Source organism: Hydra viridissima, unplaced genomic scaffold (assembly GCF_058129835.1).
Source record: "Hydra viridissima isolate aposymbiotic clone 2 unplaced genomic scaffold, HvirCarnegie_v1 scaffold_1, whole genome shotgun sequence".
Classification (NCBI taxonomy): Eukaryota; Metazoa; Cnidaria; class Hydrozoa; order Anthoathecata; family Hydridae; genus Hydra; species Hydra viridissima.
This window is the reverse complement of record NW_028324300.1, coordinates 40,543,886-40,562,567: the sequence shown is the minus strand read 5'-3', so window position 1 is coordinate 40,562,567 and position 18,682 is coordinate 40,543,886. Positions and strand designations below refer to the sequence as shown.

At 31.0% G+C, this 18,682-nt stretch overlaps 1 protein-coding gene and 2 pseudogenes across 2 annotated transcripts; 1 reads left to right on the top strand and 2 right to left on the bottom strand.

The window, feature by feature from the left end:
- Window positions 1-2,184: 2,184 nt before the first annotated feature.
- On the bottom strand, window positions 2,185-6,411 carry LOC149894995 (uncharacterized; annotated as a pseudogene). Its single transcript, XR_016447982.1, has one exon. The product of XR_016447982.1 is annotated as an uncharacterized LOC149894995 (transcript).
- Window positions 4,987-6,321, bottom strand: LOC145187148 (uncharacterized). The gene has a single exon (XM_090074190.1). The coding sequence runs from the start codon at window positions 6,319-6,321 to the stop codon at window positions 4,987-4,989; it is 1,335 nt and encodes a 444-aa protein (XP_089930316.1).
- A 10,453-nt stretch (window positions 6,412-16,864) lies between the features above and the next one.
- LOC149894994 (uncharacterized) lies at window positions 16,865-17,826 on the top strand (annotated as a pseudogene).
- The last annotated feature ends 856 nt before the right edge of the window (window positions 17,827-18,682 follow it).

The window sequence follows — 18,682 nt, the reverse complement described above, 5'->3', positions numbered from 1 at the left end:
ATTTATGTCGCATATTCCGTCTGGGCCATATTGCTTTCTAATCGCTGTTTATTGCGGTTTAATAGGAAACCACAATCGATTAAGTCTTAAATCCCTTTTATGAGCCAAAAAATCTTAAAATAGTATTTTTACTGTACTATCACATTTAGCTTCCAAAAATGTTTCAAATTGGCTTTAAAGGTTACGTAACGTAGCCTTTAAAGCCAATTTAAAACATTTTTGGAAGCTAAATGTGATAGAACAGTAAAAATAGTTTTTAACCTGACATACTTTCATGTCTGTTAACCAAGCTGACCGCACCCGGGTCTTGTTAAGTCTGTTCAACAGACCATTTTTATATTGTGGCCTCTTTGTTTCAATAGTTTTTGGTAAACGGTAATTTGCTACCATTTACTAAAAATTCCTTTTGTTACTCGAAATTTAATTCTCTTAAATATTTTGACACTAATAAAGGACCTCCCTTCCCCGTTTTTGCTTTAATGGTGACCAGGAGAATAGTTATTTTTATTAAGAGAAATCAAGTTTTTGATGAAGACCTTTTACCAAAATAATAAAATGTAAAACAATGATTTCCATGTAAAAGAGTTTTTCTTTTTAATATATATAAAAATTTAGTATATATAAGAATTTAACATATATAAGAATTTTTTCTTTCCTCAAAAGTGTTGCAAATGCAAACTAAGCTAATTAATTAGTTAAACAACTTATAAAATTTAAGTAACTCGATATTTGACAAATGCGCAAAACTACCATATTCATGTTTTTAAAGGTTTTTAGTTGCGACCCCCCGTTTAAAAGGATCCCCTGAATTAGGTACAACAAATTATTAGAGATAAAATAGAGAAAACTTTAAAATAATTGAACTTATTGCATATATTTATATCATTTTAACTGACAAAAGTTTACAATAAAAAGAAATCAGCGTCAATCGTAAATCTTAAAGAAAAAAAAAAAAAGGAATTATGATACCATAATTACACAAAAAAAAAAAACACCACATAAAAACTGAAAATCAATTTACCTATTTATAGCAACCTATTTTGAAATAACAGTTCATTTTAAACATGAAAATGTAACTATAAAATCTGTTTCGAAGTGCAAAGGATTAACAATACTAAAATAAATTTAAAAGAAAAAAAATCAAATTAAGATATAAACTGCATTTTTAGCATAATGCTGGCTTTTAGTAAATAAATAAAAGCAGTAAGTTCCAATAATGAAACTACCCATTATTCATTTTTAACAATAGACACCAACGTGAAGGTAAGCCAAGTAGTCTATCAACACAAAACAGCACAACAATAACACATAACAATAGAATATTTACACCCTTAATCCTAAAATCCAGCGAAAATAACAAACCAAATTAAAATATGAAAGGCAAAATTAGAAAACCAATTTAAAGTTAACTATATATTTATCTTTTTACTCAACATATAACTACATAAAAGTATATTTGTTTTTACGTTCAATATTAGTTATTCAATTACTTCAAATTTAGGACATTAAAACACCCTAGATTTAAAGATCAAGGTTGCATACTCTCTCATACACATTACGCTAAACATTAACAGACATTATTATGTGTTTCCAGAATAATTAAAAAAGGCTAGACAACACCTAGCTCTAAAGCAGTAACACCGCCTGGCACTAAATGCTGCCAAGTCACACCTCTGCTATAAGTACATCGCTTGGCTGGCAAGGTTATCAATCTTGCTCAACATAATGCCAAATGACACCACTTTGAAAACATGGAAACAACATAATTTAAACATATATACGACTATAAACAAATATGGTGGTATATAACACATATAAACACATTTTATAACAATATTAAATGACAGATATATTTATCAAAAACAATGAAAAAAAATATTAAAATAATAAATAAAGTTATACATACAAAATATGCTCACAACCTACAAACAGTAAATTTTCGAAATGAAAATCTAAAGACTATAAATTAAGAACATTAGAAAATATAACATTATTTGTGTAACACTTTTCACCTACCATACCTTGAATGAGATGTTTATCAATTTTGAAAAACAAATTATTAAATGCCCTAGAGTTCTTGAACATGCAGCATATAGTTGACCATGAGAGAAACACGGTTTTTTGAGATATACCCCAACTCTATCAAATGTTTGACCTTGACTTTTGAAAATTGTCATTGAATAAGCCAATCTGACAGGAAACTGACGACGTTTTAGAACAAAAGGTAAATTAGAATCTGATGGAGCCAATTGAATTCGAGGAACAAAAACCCGTTTACCACCAGAAACACCTGTCAAAACCTCTGCATCAATATAATTATTTTGAAGAGCACAAACGTTCATTCGAGTACCATTGCATAACCAAGCTTTGAGATCTAAATTTCTAAGTAGCATAATTACACAACCAATTTTCAATTTTAAACAATGAGGTGGCATACCTGAAGGAGTTAAGCTGTTCAAAAACTCAACAGGAAAGTTATTTCTTTCATTAGGGTCATCAGTATCAATTTGATCAGCACTTTAATAAATTTTGACCTCAACCGGCAGACATTCAAGCACTTCTTCATTGATTGATAATGAATCAAAATTGGTTGGTGTTAAAATCACGCGTTTAGAATAATCATTTTGATCAGCATCTCCAAAAATCTTTTCAACAATCGATTCATTTTCTCTAATAATGCACTGATTTGGTATTTCAATGCATCCTTTGAAAGGATCCTCTTCTTTGACAGGTATTGTTCCATTCCCAAGTTTTAATAGCCATTGGGAAAATTCACCTTCCCCATCTTGTACTCTCATATTTTCAGTTAATGCAAACTTCTGCACCCATTGCCAATGCAAAGAACATTTTATACACGATTCCACTATTTCAGCTGGTTGTCCTCTTTTCACAACAGGCAGAATTTGCCTAAAGTCACCACCAAAAAGAATGATTTTTCCTCCGAACGGATAGTTTTTGTTGCAAATATCTTTTAACAACCTATCAATTGCATTTAAGGCATGCTTAGGTATCATGGATGTTTCATTAAGCAAAAACAAACTAACTTGTCTTAAAAAATCCCCTTGCATAGAGTTAGGAGTTACATTACATGTGCTATTATCTAATATTGGAACAGGAAGTTTGAATAAGCCATGCAATGTAGATCCATTTGAAAGAAGAGTGCTGCTATGCCAGTCCATGCAGCTGTAGCAGATTTAAAGCCCCTACTTATGGTTTCAGCAATCAAATAATTATAAGTAAAGGTTTTTCCACTACCAGCTGGTCCATCCATGAAAAACAATCTAGAATGTTGATTTTCTACACTTGGTTGCTCATTCAGTGCAGCAAGAATAGCATTACATACATTTAATTGATTGACATTAAGCAACAGTCTCATTCGATTGGCTTCGTCAATAGATTTTTGAACATTTTCATTAAAATTTTCTAGATTTAAGCCTATAAACTCATCAATAACAGGCAGATTGTAATCAGCCAGCGTTTTACCACTTTGATTAATAATCTTCTCAATTTGATGAAGAGTAGCTTGTTCAGCTATTAGAAGTGGGACTGAGCGGTGAATGAAATCTTCCATCATAAAAGCTTTGTATGTATTCCAGAGATGTAAAGGATTGTCAGGTTCACAAAAGGTCAAATTAATTGAAAACAACTGTCTAATTTGCTTTGGCATATGTGTTAAAACCGCCTCAGAAAGAGTATTCTGCCATTCAGTGTCATCTTGCAACAAACCTTTCAAAACACATGCTTCACGAAACGTTTCAAGGACAATACCATTAACAGTACGCACATCCTCCCAAGATGTTGCTCCTTTTACTTGCAAAAGTAACAGTCTAAGAAAAAACAATTCTCCAGTTGGATTAACTTTATACATTCTTACTATCACCTTATTACCACCCCTTTGTCTAATCTTCCATTTACAATGTTTATCATCAAATATAAAGTGATAAGGAATGTCTACATACGAATAGCAATGTGCTCTTTCATTTTCAGTATTTAACTTAAACCATGCTGTTAGGTGCGTATCACGTTGAGCTGCACGATCTAAAGCTATTTGTTCTGCTCCTTCTCTAAAATACACTAACTGATTTTCAGGTAGATGAACTTTAAGGCGTATAATAGTGTGTGACATATGACTTATTGGATACTCAAAAATTCGCCACAATGCTTCAGGTGCACTAGCATAACGACAATCTGAAAAAGTGTTTACTTCATCATGATTAATTTGTTCACTTATTAAAATATTGGCACAGTCGTGACCCTTGTATATGTATTTGTACAAATATTTAACAGCCTTAACAGACATGCAAGCTTCAACATTAATGTGAGCTTGATATTTCTTTGATAACCATGGATTGTAAGGTACCACCCAGCGGTTATCTACATTGTTACCTTTAATATTTATAACCAAACCATTATCACAACGTCTATATCGCGGATAACCATTATGAACTGCTACTGTGTTAGCATTAAATTCTTTAGGATATTTTTTGCTGCACACCCCATCTTTCATGCAGGGAGAATTTGGATTCAGTATGCCACGTGGACCGTGAATCATGCAAGTTTTAACAACGTCATAAAGGTCTCGATTAACAATCGGATCTGGAATTTCAGCAGATATTAAATTATTGATATCATGCGCTGTTTCAAGCTTATCATCATTTGCAAAGTGAAATAAAATATGAACATGTGGCAAACCACGCTTTTGAAACTCAATAACCTGAACATGTGTTACAACCTTCCCTAATACACCATGCTTAAAAATGTCATTAAGAAGGTTATTTAATTTGAGTTTAAATACTCGAATAACCAAGTCAGGTCTATCATTTGCTGTCTGACCTGGATATAAATTTTCAGTTATCTCGCGCCATTTTGGGTTGCAAGTGAAAGTAATAAAAAGATCTGGTTTACCATACTTTTTAATTATAGCCATAGCATCTTTAAAGTTTTCTTTTAAAGCTCTAGGACTTCCTACATAAGTTGATGGCAAAACTACAACACGCCCTGGTCTAACATTATGATCATGTTTTGGTTATTTCTGATGAAAGTAAGGCGCTTGCCTTCATATTTAACATACGCATCAACAGCATATTGCTGAAACAGTTTTTTGCCATAAAAGAGTGAAGAAAAAAATTGTCTAACTGAAAGTTTATAATTGTAATACTGAGATAATGTAACATGATTTCTAACCAATGTAGCACGCTCAGGGTTGTGAACCAATTGATTATGCCAACCAGCATCACCCCTCGGAAAAAATAGAGGATAAACCATAGGATCTAAGTTGCCAGACAAACTTGATATAGTTTTAAGAGGATGACCTCTTGGGTAAATAACAACTTCCCTGGAAGCAGGTGGTGCACCATCTTCACCAACAAATAAAACTGAAACTTCGTTATGTGAAGGGAGATTATAGCGACGTCTATCTTGCCCTTCAAGTAAAGACATTTTTACAACTGACACTGAGCGCCCTTCTAGAGCTGCTCGACGAACTTCTTCATCTTCCACTTCAGCCATGTTTTTAAATGCAAGAGCAAATGGGTTCTCTTCACTAATAATAGTTTGCAATCGCAACATTAAATCATTTAAGCAAAGATCATTACCACGTTGTTGCATTCTAAAATTTACTGCTGCAAGTGGATCATAGATGTATAGTTGACAATATGTTGGCAGAACATCTTGATTTGGTCTTAGATTACCTATACGATGAAAAACTTGACCACATATTCTAAAACATGGCGGCCCATGGTTCATGGGTTGAACTACATTAGCTTCAAATGAAGCAAAAAAAAGACAGGCATTATAATTTCTAATATATTTTAAAAAATTCAGATTGGCATTTCTATCTGCATAGTTTCCTTTAAATAAATCTTCTAAATCTTGTGGAAATGATGAAGGTTGCGACAAAACTACCTTTCCATTATGGCAACATAAAAAATGTGTTTCATCAGGAAGTTTCTTAGCACCACAATGCTGACAAACATAATTCATTTCTCCTAAATAATTATAATCTGGAATAGTATTGCTTCTTGCTATACAATACATTCTTTCGTATCTAGCAGCATTTCTAGCATTTTGTCGATTATTAATTTCATCTCGCCTAAGCCTATTTCTTTCATTTCTGTGACGATTATTTTCAATTTGCCTAATTAAGCTCTCCTCATTTGGGTTTGAATTATTTGCTGCTTGCCGAGCAGCATTTCTAGCATTTTGTCGATTATTAATTTCATCTCGCCTGAGCCTATCTCTTTCATTTCTGCGACAATTAACTTGCCTATTAACATTTCCATTTTCTAAACTAATATCTGCTTCTAGCCTAATATCATCCATTTAAACTTCACTTTCAATTGAAAGTTATACGAATCAGAAAAGAAACGAATCCTGAAGATCGCGATCTTTCCTATATAATTTCCTTTCTACTTTAAATAGCACACACAAATAATTTTTAAATATAACAGACTGTCATTTAAATTAAATTATACAATAATCTTATGACTATAAAAAAATATATATCAGCTGGGAGATGTTTGAAAAAAATTAGCTTAGCAAATAATTAAAAAAATTATTAAAAACATGCAATTCTCATAATAAACATACTGCTAACAAAGAAAAATTAAAAAAAACAAAAAAAACATTGTAAACCCTTTTTTGCAAATTTAAACATTATTTCTTCAAAAAAAATTATTAGCAAACATTTTTTAAAAATTCACAAAACTCTACAATATTTTGTTCTTCTATACCACATAAATACATCATCTGATAAATCTAAAATAAAAAAAATGTAATGAATAAGTAAATAAATAAGAAAAACATTACATACAAAAAATGAAAATCCATGAACCTTATAGAGAAAAGCTGTAATGATTTACCAGAGGAATTGTAAAATATTAATATTTTATGTTAGCTTTAACAAAATAATTCATGCTGGAACATCATGATTCCAGAATATTTATAGCAAAATCATGTAGTAAACAGCGCTAAAGACAAAAAATCAAATTGAGATAAATCAAATTGTATATATGGCAAAATAGTTTGTATTGACTTTTACATTATTGATTTTTAATAAAACTACCTATCCATTTTTAACAATAGACACCAACATGAAGATAAGCCAAATGTCTACTAACTCAAAAGATAACAAAAAAACATCACAGCAACAGCACACAACAATAGCACACACCATAAGTTAATATAATATATGTAGATAATAACTTAAGTATGATAACATTCATATAAAACAAAACATAAGTAACAACATTACGCAAAATGTTATTAAAATACATTATTATGTATTTTTAGAATAATCTTTAATAATAAAGGCTTGAAAACAGCTAGACCTAAAGCAGTAACAGTTTGACACTAAACACCATTGTGTAACCCTCTGTTAAATGTACATCACTTGGCTGGCAAAGTTGACAAATCTTGCTCTACACGTTTACCAAGTAACAGCACTTTGAAAACACGGAAACAACATAATATAAACATATGTACCAACTATAAACACAATAAATATGTTTAGATATGTATATAAGGTTAAATATATATATACCTCATATACATATTTAAACACATTTTTAAAACAATCATATAACACATATCAACACATACACAAACAATAAAAAAAACACTTTACATTATTATAAAAACACATTGATAAAACAGCTATAAGTGTGCAAATAAAAATTTTAAAAATGATGCCAGAAAATTTAAAAAGATACAAAATATATATTTACAAACAATACTCTTTACCTTCTTTTTTTTTCATAAGAACTGTAATCCTCACAACAAAATTTAACCTTTACATACAGTAACATGTGACATGCCATGTCAGTGTTGGCACAAAATTTTAATTTACTTTTCTAAATTTTCTAAAAAAGAACAATAATAGTTAATAGCATCACAGAAATTTCAAAGTAGTAATGATTTCAAAGTAGTAATAACCATTTTATGGAAATAGCATTAGTATGACTTTAAATAACATCCATACCCTTATTTTCCTTCTAAAAAATAAAATATCAAAAATAAAACTGCTAAAAGAAAAGCTAAAACAAACAAAATACAAACGATTTAAAAGATTAAAATCCTTTCTACTTTTTCTGATAAAAATTTAAATCCTTTCTACTTTATCTAATAAAAATGTATATATAACTATTTTATATACTTACTTCAATTATAATATGATCTTAACGATTATCATTTATCTTAATATGATTCTTTATGTAATATATCTAAACTAATAATTAAATTCCAAAAGGAAAAAAGTTTCAACTCGCTTAAGATATCTTTCTCCGATGGCCGCGTGCATTTAGAGAACGCGCTTTTTCAAAGCCTAGTAACTAATGACAAAACGACGTTAAACATTAAACGTTTCTGTGCTAATTATATTAAGATGTTTCAAAATCTGTATCTGTGGTATAATATCCGAGACAATAGAATTTCTTTCACTCAAGCAAACTCTTGTTTTGTGGAAATCTTTTAGCAAAACACAAAACTGTCCAATAATCATCCATTTGTTTAATAAAGGAAGCTTACCATTTTCAAGTGCATATATGGTTAGAGGTTTCCTTTGTTCATAAATTCGTTCTAACATATGACAGGTACTATTCCACCTTGTTGGAACATTTTGAATAACTTTGTGCTTAGGAACATTGTTTGCTTCTTGAAGAGCTTTAAGTTTAGGGCAAGCTTGGGGAGAATGGCTGAAATGCCCAACAATTGAATGGTAGTTTTCAATGACATTCTTGACAACTGTTTGTTCAAAAATACACTCATTAATTACTAGTTGCAGTGTGTGTAAAAACAAGCCATACTATTATATGGGCTATCTTAATAATAGCCTTAACAATATTTGTACCATTATCTCTAGCTATTAAATGAATTTTTTAAGGTGATATTTTAAATTCAGCCATAATATCTTCAATCAATTCAGCAATATTCCCTGCTGAATGCCTCTCATGAAATGGAGCTACTCTATGTACAACAGTTTTCTGATTAAATGTATTATCTAAACAGTGACCTGTCAGGCTCATGAAGCTTTCATTTGAACTACTGGTCCATATATCAAAAGTAAAGCTTATGAATTTAGCAACTGAGTAAACATGGACAGCCCTTTTTAATATAAAGTATAAAATAATTTCATTAACTGAGTAAACATGACAGCCATTTTTAATTTAAAGTATAAACTAATTTTTAATATTTTACATACCCTAATGAAACGATGCAACTTTTTTAACGCCAAATTTCATTCCCTAACGAACGCTTTTTAACCATACTGCGCACGCGTAACGCATGCGCAGAACTATTTATTAACTTTTTTAACGACTAACTTTTTTAACGCAACACCGTAATCGAAGCCGAAACTGAAATTTCAGCCGAAATTTCGGCCGAAGCCGAAACCGAAACAGCCGAAATTTGAAAAAAAAAATGTTAAAAATCCCTGAACCTTTTATGATCACCAAGTTTAAGCAAAAAAACTATTTTACGTATATCTAAGCCATCACCTTGTAACATAATTTAATAAAAACTATAATATGTCAAAAAAAAAGTAGAATATGTCTAGACATTTTCATAATTAAAGTTAACAATTGAAATATTTTTTCTACAGAATAAAATTTTTTCCATGTTTTATGGCAAAAGTCTGTTTCTTTCATTTGAAAGAATGTCTCCAGCAGTTGAAAACAACCTTTCAACTTCGGTAGATGTTGGTGGAGGTGTAAGGAATCTCTTTGCCACTTTTACCAAACCAAACTTTGCTTTTAATGTTGTTTTCTCTTCATACTCTTTCCAAAACTCTAAACAGCATGAAGATGTTGGGCTTTCTAAGTACTCGTTTAATACTTCCTTTGCCAATTTGGAAGTTGGATTTTTGGACGTTGTATTTTGTGACTCTGCAATGATATTTTGCATCATTGAAGAAAACCCAATGTTCTCAATAGACTTTGTTTTCATCACAGGAGTAATTTCATTTTGGCTCAAAATGAAACTGTCTAATTCCAAAAAAACTTTTTTTTTTTAGTAACTTGAAAGGCTTTTTGGGATCTAAAGAAGTGGTGCTTGAGTCTGGGATCAAGAAATGTTGCTATTGCAAAATGATCAATAATTTCTAAGTCAAAAAGACGTGCCTCCATTGCTTTCTTTAAAGTATTTTTCATGCCCATCACTTCTTCGTCATCAGAGGGAACTTTAAATGATTTCAGGATAGTTGTCACAGTTGGAATACATGCACTGATGCAAGCATCCTTTCCAGAGAGCAATTTGGTGGCTTCTTCAAAAATTGGTAAGATGTTTACCAGCTTTTCACACAGGTTCTAATCATGTAGAGTGAACTGAATGCCGCTGGAAGGACGGATCAGCAGTGTGGTTGCAATTGCTAATTTCAAGCACAGAATTCTTTTAAACATGTAGTAAGTTGAATTCCAGCGTGTTTATATATCATTTTTGAGCCCGAGCCTGTCAAAATTGTTCATTTGAAGCTCTTGATGTTTGTAAAGCTCAGCAAAGAAGGAGTTTGAAAAAGAAGCATAGGTGCAAAGCTTTCGACAATATTCTATCAAGTTTACACCACTCTGGAGTGAAAAAAGTTCTTTTTTAATCACTAGTTGAAGTGAATGATTTAGACACCCAGCAGACTTGTAAACACTATGTGGTTCTTTGAAAGCTGCTTTTATATTTGCTGCATTGTCTCTTAAGCAGACTTTGATCTTGTCCTTTAGCTCCCACTCTTTCACTTAAATGTTAATTTACTTAAAGAATGATTTGAGAATAGTAACTTGAATCAATTATGTAAACGTGATTTCAATTAAAATTTCTACAATTGTTATAATTAAAAATTGATTTACCAACAAACGATTACAATTAGGAAATCGTCATGATCCCACTCTAAATTAAAAAAAATTATCTAGACTTTAAAAATAATCTTATAAAAGTTTCGGTTCATTTCGGTTGTGGTTTGAACCGAAATTTCGGCCGAAACAGAAAAAGTAAAAAAATTGTTGAAGCAGAAATTTCGGTTTCGGTCTAAATTTCGGCCGAAGCCGAAAGTTTCCGTTCACTAATGCCGATTAAGATTACCAGATAGGCTCTAGATATACTTTACTTGAAGATGCTCGAAAATAGTGGGACTCCATTTTTGGAAAAAAGGAAAAAAATTGTTCTAAACTTTTTTTTTTCATTGCATTTTTTTTTTCATTTGTTATTAATACTTTTGTCTGGCTTTGTTGGTCTTACGTCTGCTTTATGCATAGCCCAGTTATGTAAGGTCCATGTAGTGTCCAAGGTTATGTAGTGTCCATGTAATGTCCAAGGTTATGTAGTGTTTACTTATACATAGCATACTTATAAACATTTTTGTACACACTCGAACTCAAACGGCGTCTCTTTTAAGGAAACAAAAGAACGTATTAGAACAGCGTGGTGTTTCATAAACTTGACTCTTTATGTTTTTTGGGGCAACACTATCGACTAAATTAGCTACGTAAGTTCTTCTCCGAGACCAGTTAAATTCTTTCCAGAAATGGTTAAAAATTTTTAATCTATCGTCTTCTGTAATTTTTCAGCACTTTTTTTTTGGAGTTTTTGCACTTTGCTTACAGTTGCTAAAGGGTTTTAACTTTCTTGCTTCTCTTTTCTAATAAATTACCCAATCTCCTTCTGCGTTTTTTTTAATCCATATTATTCCTGACCCTTTTCTCTTTTACTTTTGTTTTTTTCTTTTCCCTAATCTTTCTTATCTATCCTACGTTTTCTTTTCCTTGCGTTATTTAGTCTTTCTTTATCAACTTGTCCTTCATCTTTTTCTTCAGTACACTCCTTGTTAGTATCACTAGGAATAACACTACTACTCGGCAAGTCATTTTCATTATCTGGTCTATAATAACCGTTATCAACAAAATTTTCTGTATCCACAGTATTTGTTTTATTTAAACAAATTTCAGTGGTAATTTCAGCACAGGAAACCACCTGAATTTTATCAACAGAATCAAGACTTTCTGCTGGTACAAAAGAACTACAGTTGTCCTAATCCAAATTTTCCTTGTCTTGAAAGTACTGTGATAGAGATTCATTTACACTAAAATCTTCAGTGTTCGAAAAAGTATTTTCTGCACAGTCTACAGCTGCGGAACGGAAAAAATTATCATTGTCATTTATATCTGAATTTTTTGAATTTCTTAAAGTAATAACAGCTAATTCTATTTTGTTATTAAGGTTTTCTATACAGTCAGTCTCATGATTTAGTCTATCAGTTACGATATTGTTGCTATTAATATCAATTATCGACAAAATACGACGAGATCTGGAGTTGGGATAGATAAACTGAAAATTAAAATGGAATGTGTAAGCAATTTTTTAATAGAAAATGAATTATCAAACTAATTTAGTACTTTAAGTAATTCAAAACATAATTCTGATTAAAACTTCTGTCTCTTTTAAAATAAATAAATTAATACTCAAAAGCTTCTATATCTCGTTTAAGTTATATAAAGATTAATATTGCAATTAATAACTATAACTAGTTTAAAAATTTAATAAAAATACATACTTACGTCCATTTTGGTAGAGTTATCCATTTTGTACTTTAAAATCACAGCCAACACACTCAAAATACAATAAATTTGCATGAGCTAACTTTCTAATCTATGATTTTGACATATATTTTAGACAGGAGCTTATAAGTAAAACAACTGTGTCTGTGGGTAAGAAGGTTTCTACCATAAACAATAGGTGGCAGTTTAATATATTTCCGAGGCAATTAGATTTATGCGGTTTTGCATAGAGCTGCGCATAAAGAAAACTAACCAATTTAAGTCAAAACCTCAAAAATGAAAAAATCGGATTTAAGTGGTTTTGATAGTAAGCCGACGAATTGTTATGGAAAGCATTTGTAAAATGAATTTCTTGGAATCACTGTTTAACTATTTAAAAAATAAAATAAATTATCTAAAAAATCCAATTCAAAGATGCTTGCTGTTATAGTCAACGACACATTTCAGTAACTGGCCTCTATATCAATGTGATCAGGGTTTCTTTTGTACCTAGCCCATATAGCACTGAAGATCGAATGCAGGGCTTCAGTTAATTGCTCGTTAAAAATTCCCGATTCTGTATCCTTTACACCAATAAACTCAGGAACCTGTTAAAACACTACATGGGCTTTTGTGGTGGCTGAAATTGGGAGTTGAAGATGTGAGTTCCTAAACTCTTTAATATGTTGAACATACGCAGCCTTTAATGTCATTCCAAAACACGAGCTAATAACGCTCTTAAAATATTGGAATGTTTTCACTAAAGCAAGCATATGGTCTTCCTTTTCTCTTTTAAGAATTCTTTGTGAAGCATCCATATTCTTCAAATGCTTATATCAATTATATCTAACAAACCCTCCTGGGGTCACTACTATAAAACTCATTCCGATCGGAATTCACGACCATTTCATCTGAAACCCGCTGAAATGAGCGGATTGTTTCTATAAACATATTTTTTCGTAATTTCCGCTAATTTCAGCGTAAAAACCCAATTAAATTTTACGCAACCTTTGTGTAGCGGATATCGTAAATCCGATAATTTGAGCTAGCTTTTTTTTTTTTTTTTTTAACCAGTTTCTTGTTTTGAAAACAAAAACAGAAATCAAACTCAATTTCTAACATTTCTCATTGACAAAATTAGAATAATAAGTTCTACATTTCATTTTTCACTGTCCACCTCGACAACAGATAATCAACAATGGGTAAGAAATATAAAATATGATTTTGGGCACGAATAAATTTCATACTTTTTTCAGACCAAACTCTATTTTCATATGAATTTCTCCACAAATATCAAACACCAAGGTTATCATTAAATATTATTTGCAAGAAAAGAGACTATTAAGGTTAGTGTCACTAATAATGAAAGAAACTGCTTTGCCAATTACAAATACTTTTATCTAGATTTCTTTATATTACAGTAGAACACACTGAATTTGAATGTAAAAACTCAGAACTTATTTGACTCCACATACTACTTTTGTTACAATCTGTCACCTTCTTTGTAGTCACTTATTTGATGTTGTCCCAGAAGCCCTACATAGTTAAATAACATAATTTTAAGTTTGTAATATTTTACAACAATGATTACATCCTATACTATGATATTGCATTATTGCAGTATTTTGCACCGTCTAGGAACCATTTACACCTTGGGCAACAGGTCACTTTTACTATATTAAAATATTGTCAGGTAACTAAAACTGATGCCTGGCAATTTTTATTTTAGTAAAAATGATACAAATTTTCCAACATACAAAATATGTAAATGGCATCTAAGGGTCAGCATAGGCAGGTGATACTAAAGCAATACTTTTTATTAAGTAAAATTATCAAGGATTTGATAACCACTGACTTTCACTAAATAATTAAAAAGAGAATTAAACTTTTCAGGAGAAAACAAATAAAGTTTTCGATTGGTCAGAGCAACCTTGATTATTACTTTAATTTCTCCTAAAAAAAATTTTAAATAAATGGAATCGAATTGTTCAATTTTAGTTTGCTAGAACAACTTTTAGGATATCTTTTTATGCTTTTTAAAGGTATTTATTGTTATTTATAGTGTAGTAGAAGTGGCGAAGGCTTCCTTTTAAGGGCTTATAATAAGTTGCATTTAGGACCAATACATTTTGTCTGGTCAAAATGGATCCTGCTTCTAACAAACCAAACTAACATCTAATGTGAATAAAACTTGGTAATCTAATTTTAAACTAGGTTTAGAATACTTTTGGAAATGTAAGAAATTATTAAATGTCTTAGGTAGTAGATGTTAGGAATGGGGAGTCCATTTCCTACTGCTTTAGAATAGATAACCTCAGATGCCCAGTTTTTTTTCAAGATTGGTAACCTTTGGTGTTTTTGAACCATCTGTGACTTTTCACCAAATTTTCTAATTAAAACATCTTAGAATTGTTTAATCCTGTCTGCAAAATTTTTGTGACAAACTCAATGACACTCGAGCTATGTAGGCGTCTTTTTTCTGTCCCCTTGGATAAAAAACATTAAAGCACATTAAATATAATGAACTAAGTGTAAGAATAGTATTATGTATAGAGTCAACACAAACAGGCAACAATAACAATAAAGAATAACTTTGATGTAATGTGATGAAAATTATTTAACATGACATAATAATTTCACTAATCTTCATCACAGTGGTGAGCTTCGAACATTTGGCTCCATTCGTTCTGATTTTGAAGGCTTCCAAGCAGCCGGTGCCCAAACAAAAAAGGCAAGGGACTTTCAAAATGTTGTTCACCAGCCAATAATAAGACTTTCTGATGATACTCTTGTCCTAGATTTTATTCCTCCTATGGAACTTCACCTTCTTATTGGTGTTGTGAACCACCTCTTTAAGAACCTCTGTCAGGTTTGGCAAAATGCAGATGAGTGGCCAAAGATGATCAACATTCAACAACAACCTTTTCATGGAGGACAATTTGCTGGCAATGAGTGTAGAAAGCTTTTGAGAAATGTTGACTCACCTCAAAAACTTGCAGAGAAGCATGCTTGCTTTTTGGCATTTCCATTTATTGAAACCCTCAGAAAATTTGATGCTGTTGTTCATGCCTGCTTTGGGAATACACTCCAACAGAACTACTGTGAGCTTATTGAAGAGTTTAAAGCTTCCTATCTCAACCTTCCAAACACAAGTGTTACCCCCAAAGCACATGCTGCTTTCTTCCATGTGACACAGTTTATTGATCGCCACAACCACTCTCTGGGCATCTTTTCTGAGCAACCCACAGAGTCACTTCACCACAACTTCAGTCTTCATTGGCAACGTTTCAAGAGGCCAGCCATCCATCGGGATTATCCCAGGAATCTTCGAAACTGTTTGATCGAGTATATTAGTAAACATTTATTTTGATTTCTATTTGTGGAAGAGACATTTACAGTTATTAATTACATATGCTATGTAAGAGTTTAATAAAGGCTTGCTTCTTAATCAATTGAGTAGAATAATTTTGTATAAGTATCTAGAATCATTAATATTTTTTACAGCTTGAATTTCAAAGCTGAAAGTAGAAAACTGTTTGTCTTTCAAGAATAGTTTGTATGTATTTTTTTTTTGTTTTTGCTTTGTTTAGAGTTGCAAACACATTATATGTTGAAGAAATTTATATGTTATAATAGAGAACAAGATTTTTTTAAAGAAATTATTTTTTTGTAAAATTTTTATTCTGAGCAATAAAATTAAAAACTTTAAACTGATTTTTCTTTCTCGGACGATGATGAAAGATTTCAAAACCAACTCTAGTGTTATTCTACACATGTGTACTCTCAAACCTCCAAAGGGTTTTCTCGGGAGAAGAGGTTTGAATTAAAAGTCATTTCGTGACACAGTGATTGGCGTAATGCACATTAATGACCAAGAAGAACATTATTTTGAATAGTGTTAAGTAAATTTCTGTATGAGTCTATTAAGCAATAGCGTGATTGATGTACAGCTTGCAAAGGATCCTTATGCCTTGTATCTGCACCAATGGCTTTTACATTTAAAGTATTCTACCAAACATTAATTTTATTAATAAATGCAGCGGCATCTTTAACTTTGCTTAGAATTATGTCCGGTATTGGAGCAATAGAATTTTTATTCAGATCAGATAACTTGAGAAGACTTCTAGATTCTGCATTCTAAAGCTGCTTCAAATGAGTCCTTTTTGCAATTCTGGTCACTCCGTTACCACCAAACATTATATATTGAATTTTTTCAGTTAATCAAAGATTAAGGGAATATTTTTTGATATGTACTTTTTGCTTATCTAGAAGAGAATTAAATATTGAATATATAAATTTGCTTTCATTAATATTTGCAATTTTTGAAGTAATGCGAGTGAGTGTTGAAACAGATGGCAGTTGATAATCATTTCTTAAATGCTCTTGATGTTGAAAAATATACAAAAGAGCTTATAGCTTTGTCTGGAGTATAATTTTCATCACCAATTATTTTTGAAATACGTTGCACGACTTTTTCTTTTTTATTGTCCGCTTTCATGAAGCTTAAAAATTGAAGTATCTAATCAATCATAGACCAGGTGTCATCAGTTATCTTCGATTCATTGCTAAACTAGAAACATTGCACTTAACTTCATTATGAAATGTTTCAAAGCGAAGATTTTCTAAAACAAAGATATCTGATTTTAAAAAATTCAAGATTGTGTAATAATATATATCTTTGAGTTAGACCGACGGTTCGAATCTGAGATAAAGTACTCTCAACCAAACAAATGGAGCATTTTTAGGTCGTCGTTTTCCTCTTTGCAATGTAACTGTTTCAAAACTAGGCAGAAGTGAATAATTTATATATCTGTGTTAGTGAGTTAGTAAACTGTGAACATAGAGATATTGAAATTACTCCGTTTAGTTCTAAATCTGAAGAAATGGTAAAAAAAGATAAAAGTTTTTGCTTTAAAAAATTCATAAAGAAAAAATCAAGAGGTGATGTAATGTTTGAACAAATACATGCTACTGTTAACATATTTATGATCTCTCAGGCTGATATAGATCGTAAAACTTTAGAAAGTCTTCTAGAAAATATCAAACAAGAAAAATCATATGTTATATTAAAAAATTGTCAAGTTGAAGATTTATATTATATTGAAATAAAACTTTCATTGTCAGATTTGACAACAGAAAAACTTACTTGCGCAATAAAAGAGGTGATGCATCTTTCATGATTACCATGTTACCAAATGCACTAGTTCAAAATGATAAGCACGTTAAACGTCTTAAAAGCGGGACTGAGATAGAGTTTTTAATTACGATTTACAAAATGCGAAGTAATTTTTTTGTTTTGTTATATTTTCCATAAAATAATATAAACTATACCTTTTAAAACAATGTTTGAAAAAAATCATTTACAACTAAACAGTTGTAAAGTAATGTTTTTTTATGAAAATTCTTTTAAACTCCGCTTTACTCTCAAGTTCAATGCAACTGCAGTTTAGTATAGGGTTTGCTAAGTCAAGTTCTGTTTGTTCAATCCATTTATTTAAATAGTTTTGATTTGTCAAAGTACAGAAACTATGTAGTATACAATATTTTGTAACAATATTGAAATTTTGTTCAACTGTTGTATCTAATCTTTTTAAAAGACAGTCAAATCAACTTTTTGCTCTTCCAAATGTATTCTCCACCACCACACGATATTTACTAAGAGAAAAGTTTAACTTTGCTTCTATTATACTAAGATTTTCATAATCTGAGTAAGGTATCATAAGCCAATTTTCACTGGAATATACTGAATCACGAAGAGTAAGAGGACCAATTTCACTGTTGTCGAAAATAGGGATATTGACCTTCAAGCTGACCCGAGAATGAGACCCATATGGGATGATAGTGGACCACTCCCAGAGTCCAGAAATTCAAACTTTGAAATCTGGTTACAATATCCGCCAGAGAAAATTGAATTTTCATATTTTGGGTAAAAATTGACCAGCGCCCAAAGCTAATACCCACATAAGTCTAAAACCAATAAAGCTGGAGAGCTGAAATTTGGTACAAAGTTAGCAGTGGTATATTTCTGTACTCACACAAAAAATCAATAAATTTCTATGATTGGTTCAAATTTTATTAAGATTTGAATTATAAGAAAATCTTTATACCAAAATTTCTCACAAAAAAGCTTACACAAAAGGTGTCATAAGAAGTGATATTCAATTAAAAAC

What these genes read in the sequence shown, in the direction of transcription:
- LOC145187148 (XM_090074190.1), bottom strand. Translation starts at nt 6,321, where the DNA reads ATGGATGATATTAGGCTAGAAGCAGATATTAGTTTAGAAAATGGAAAT.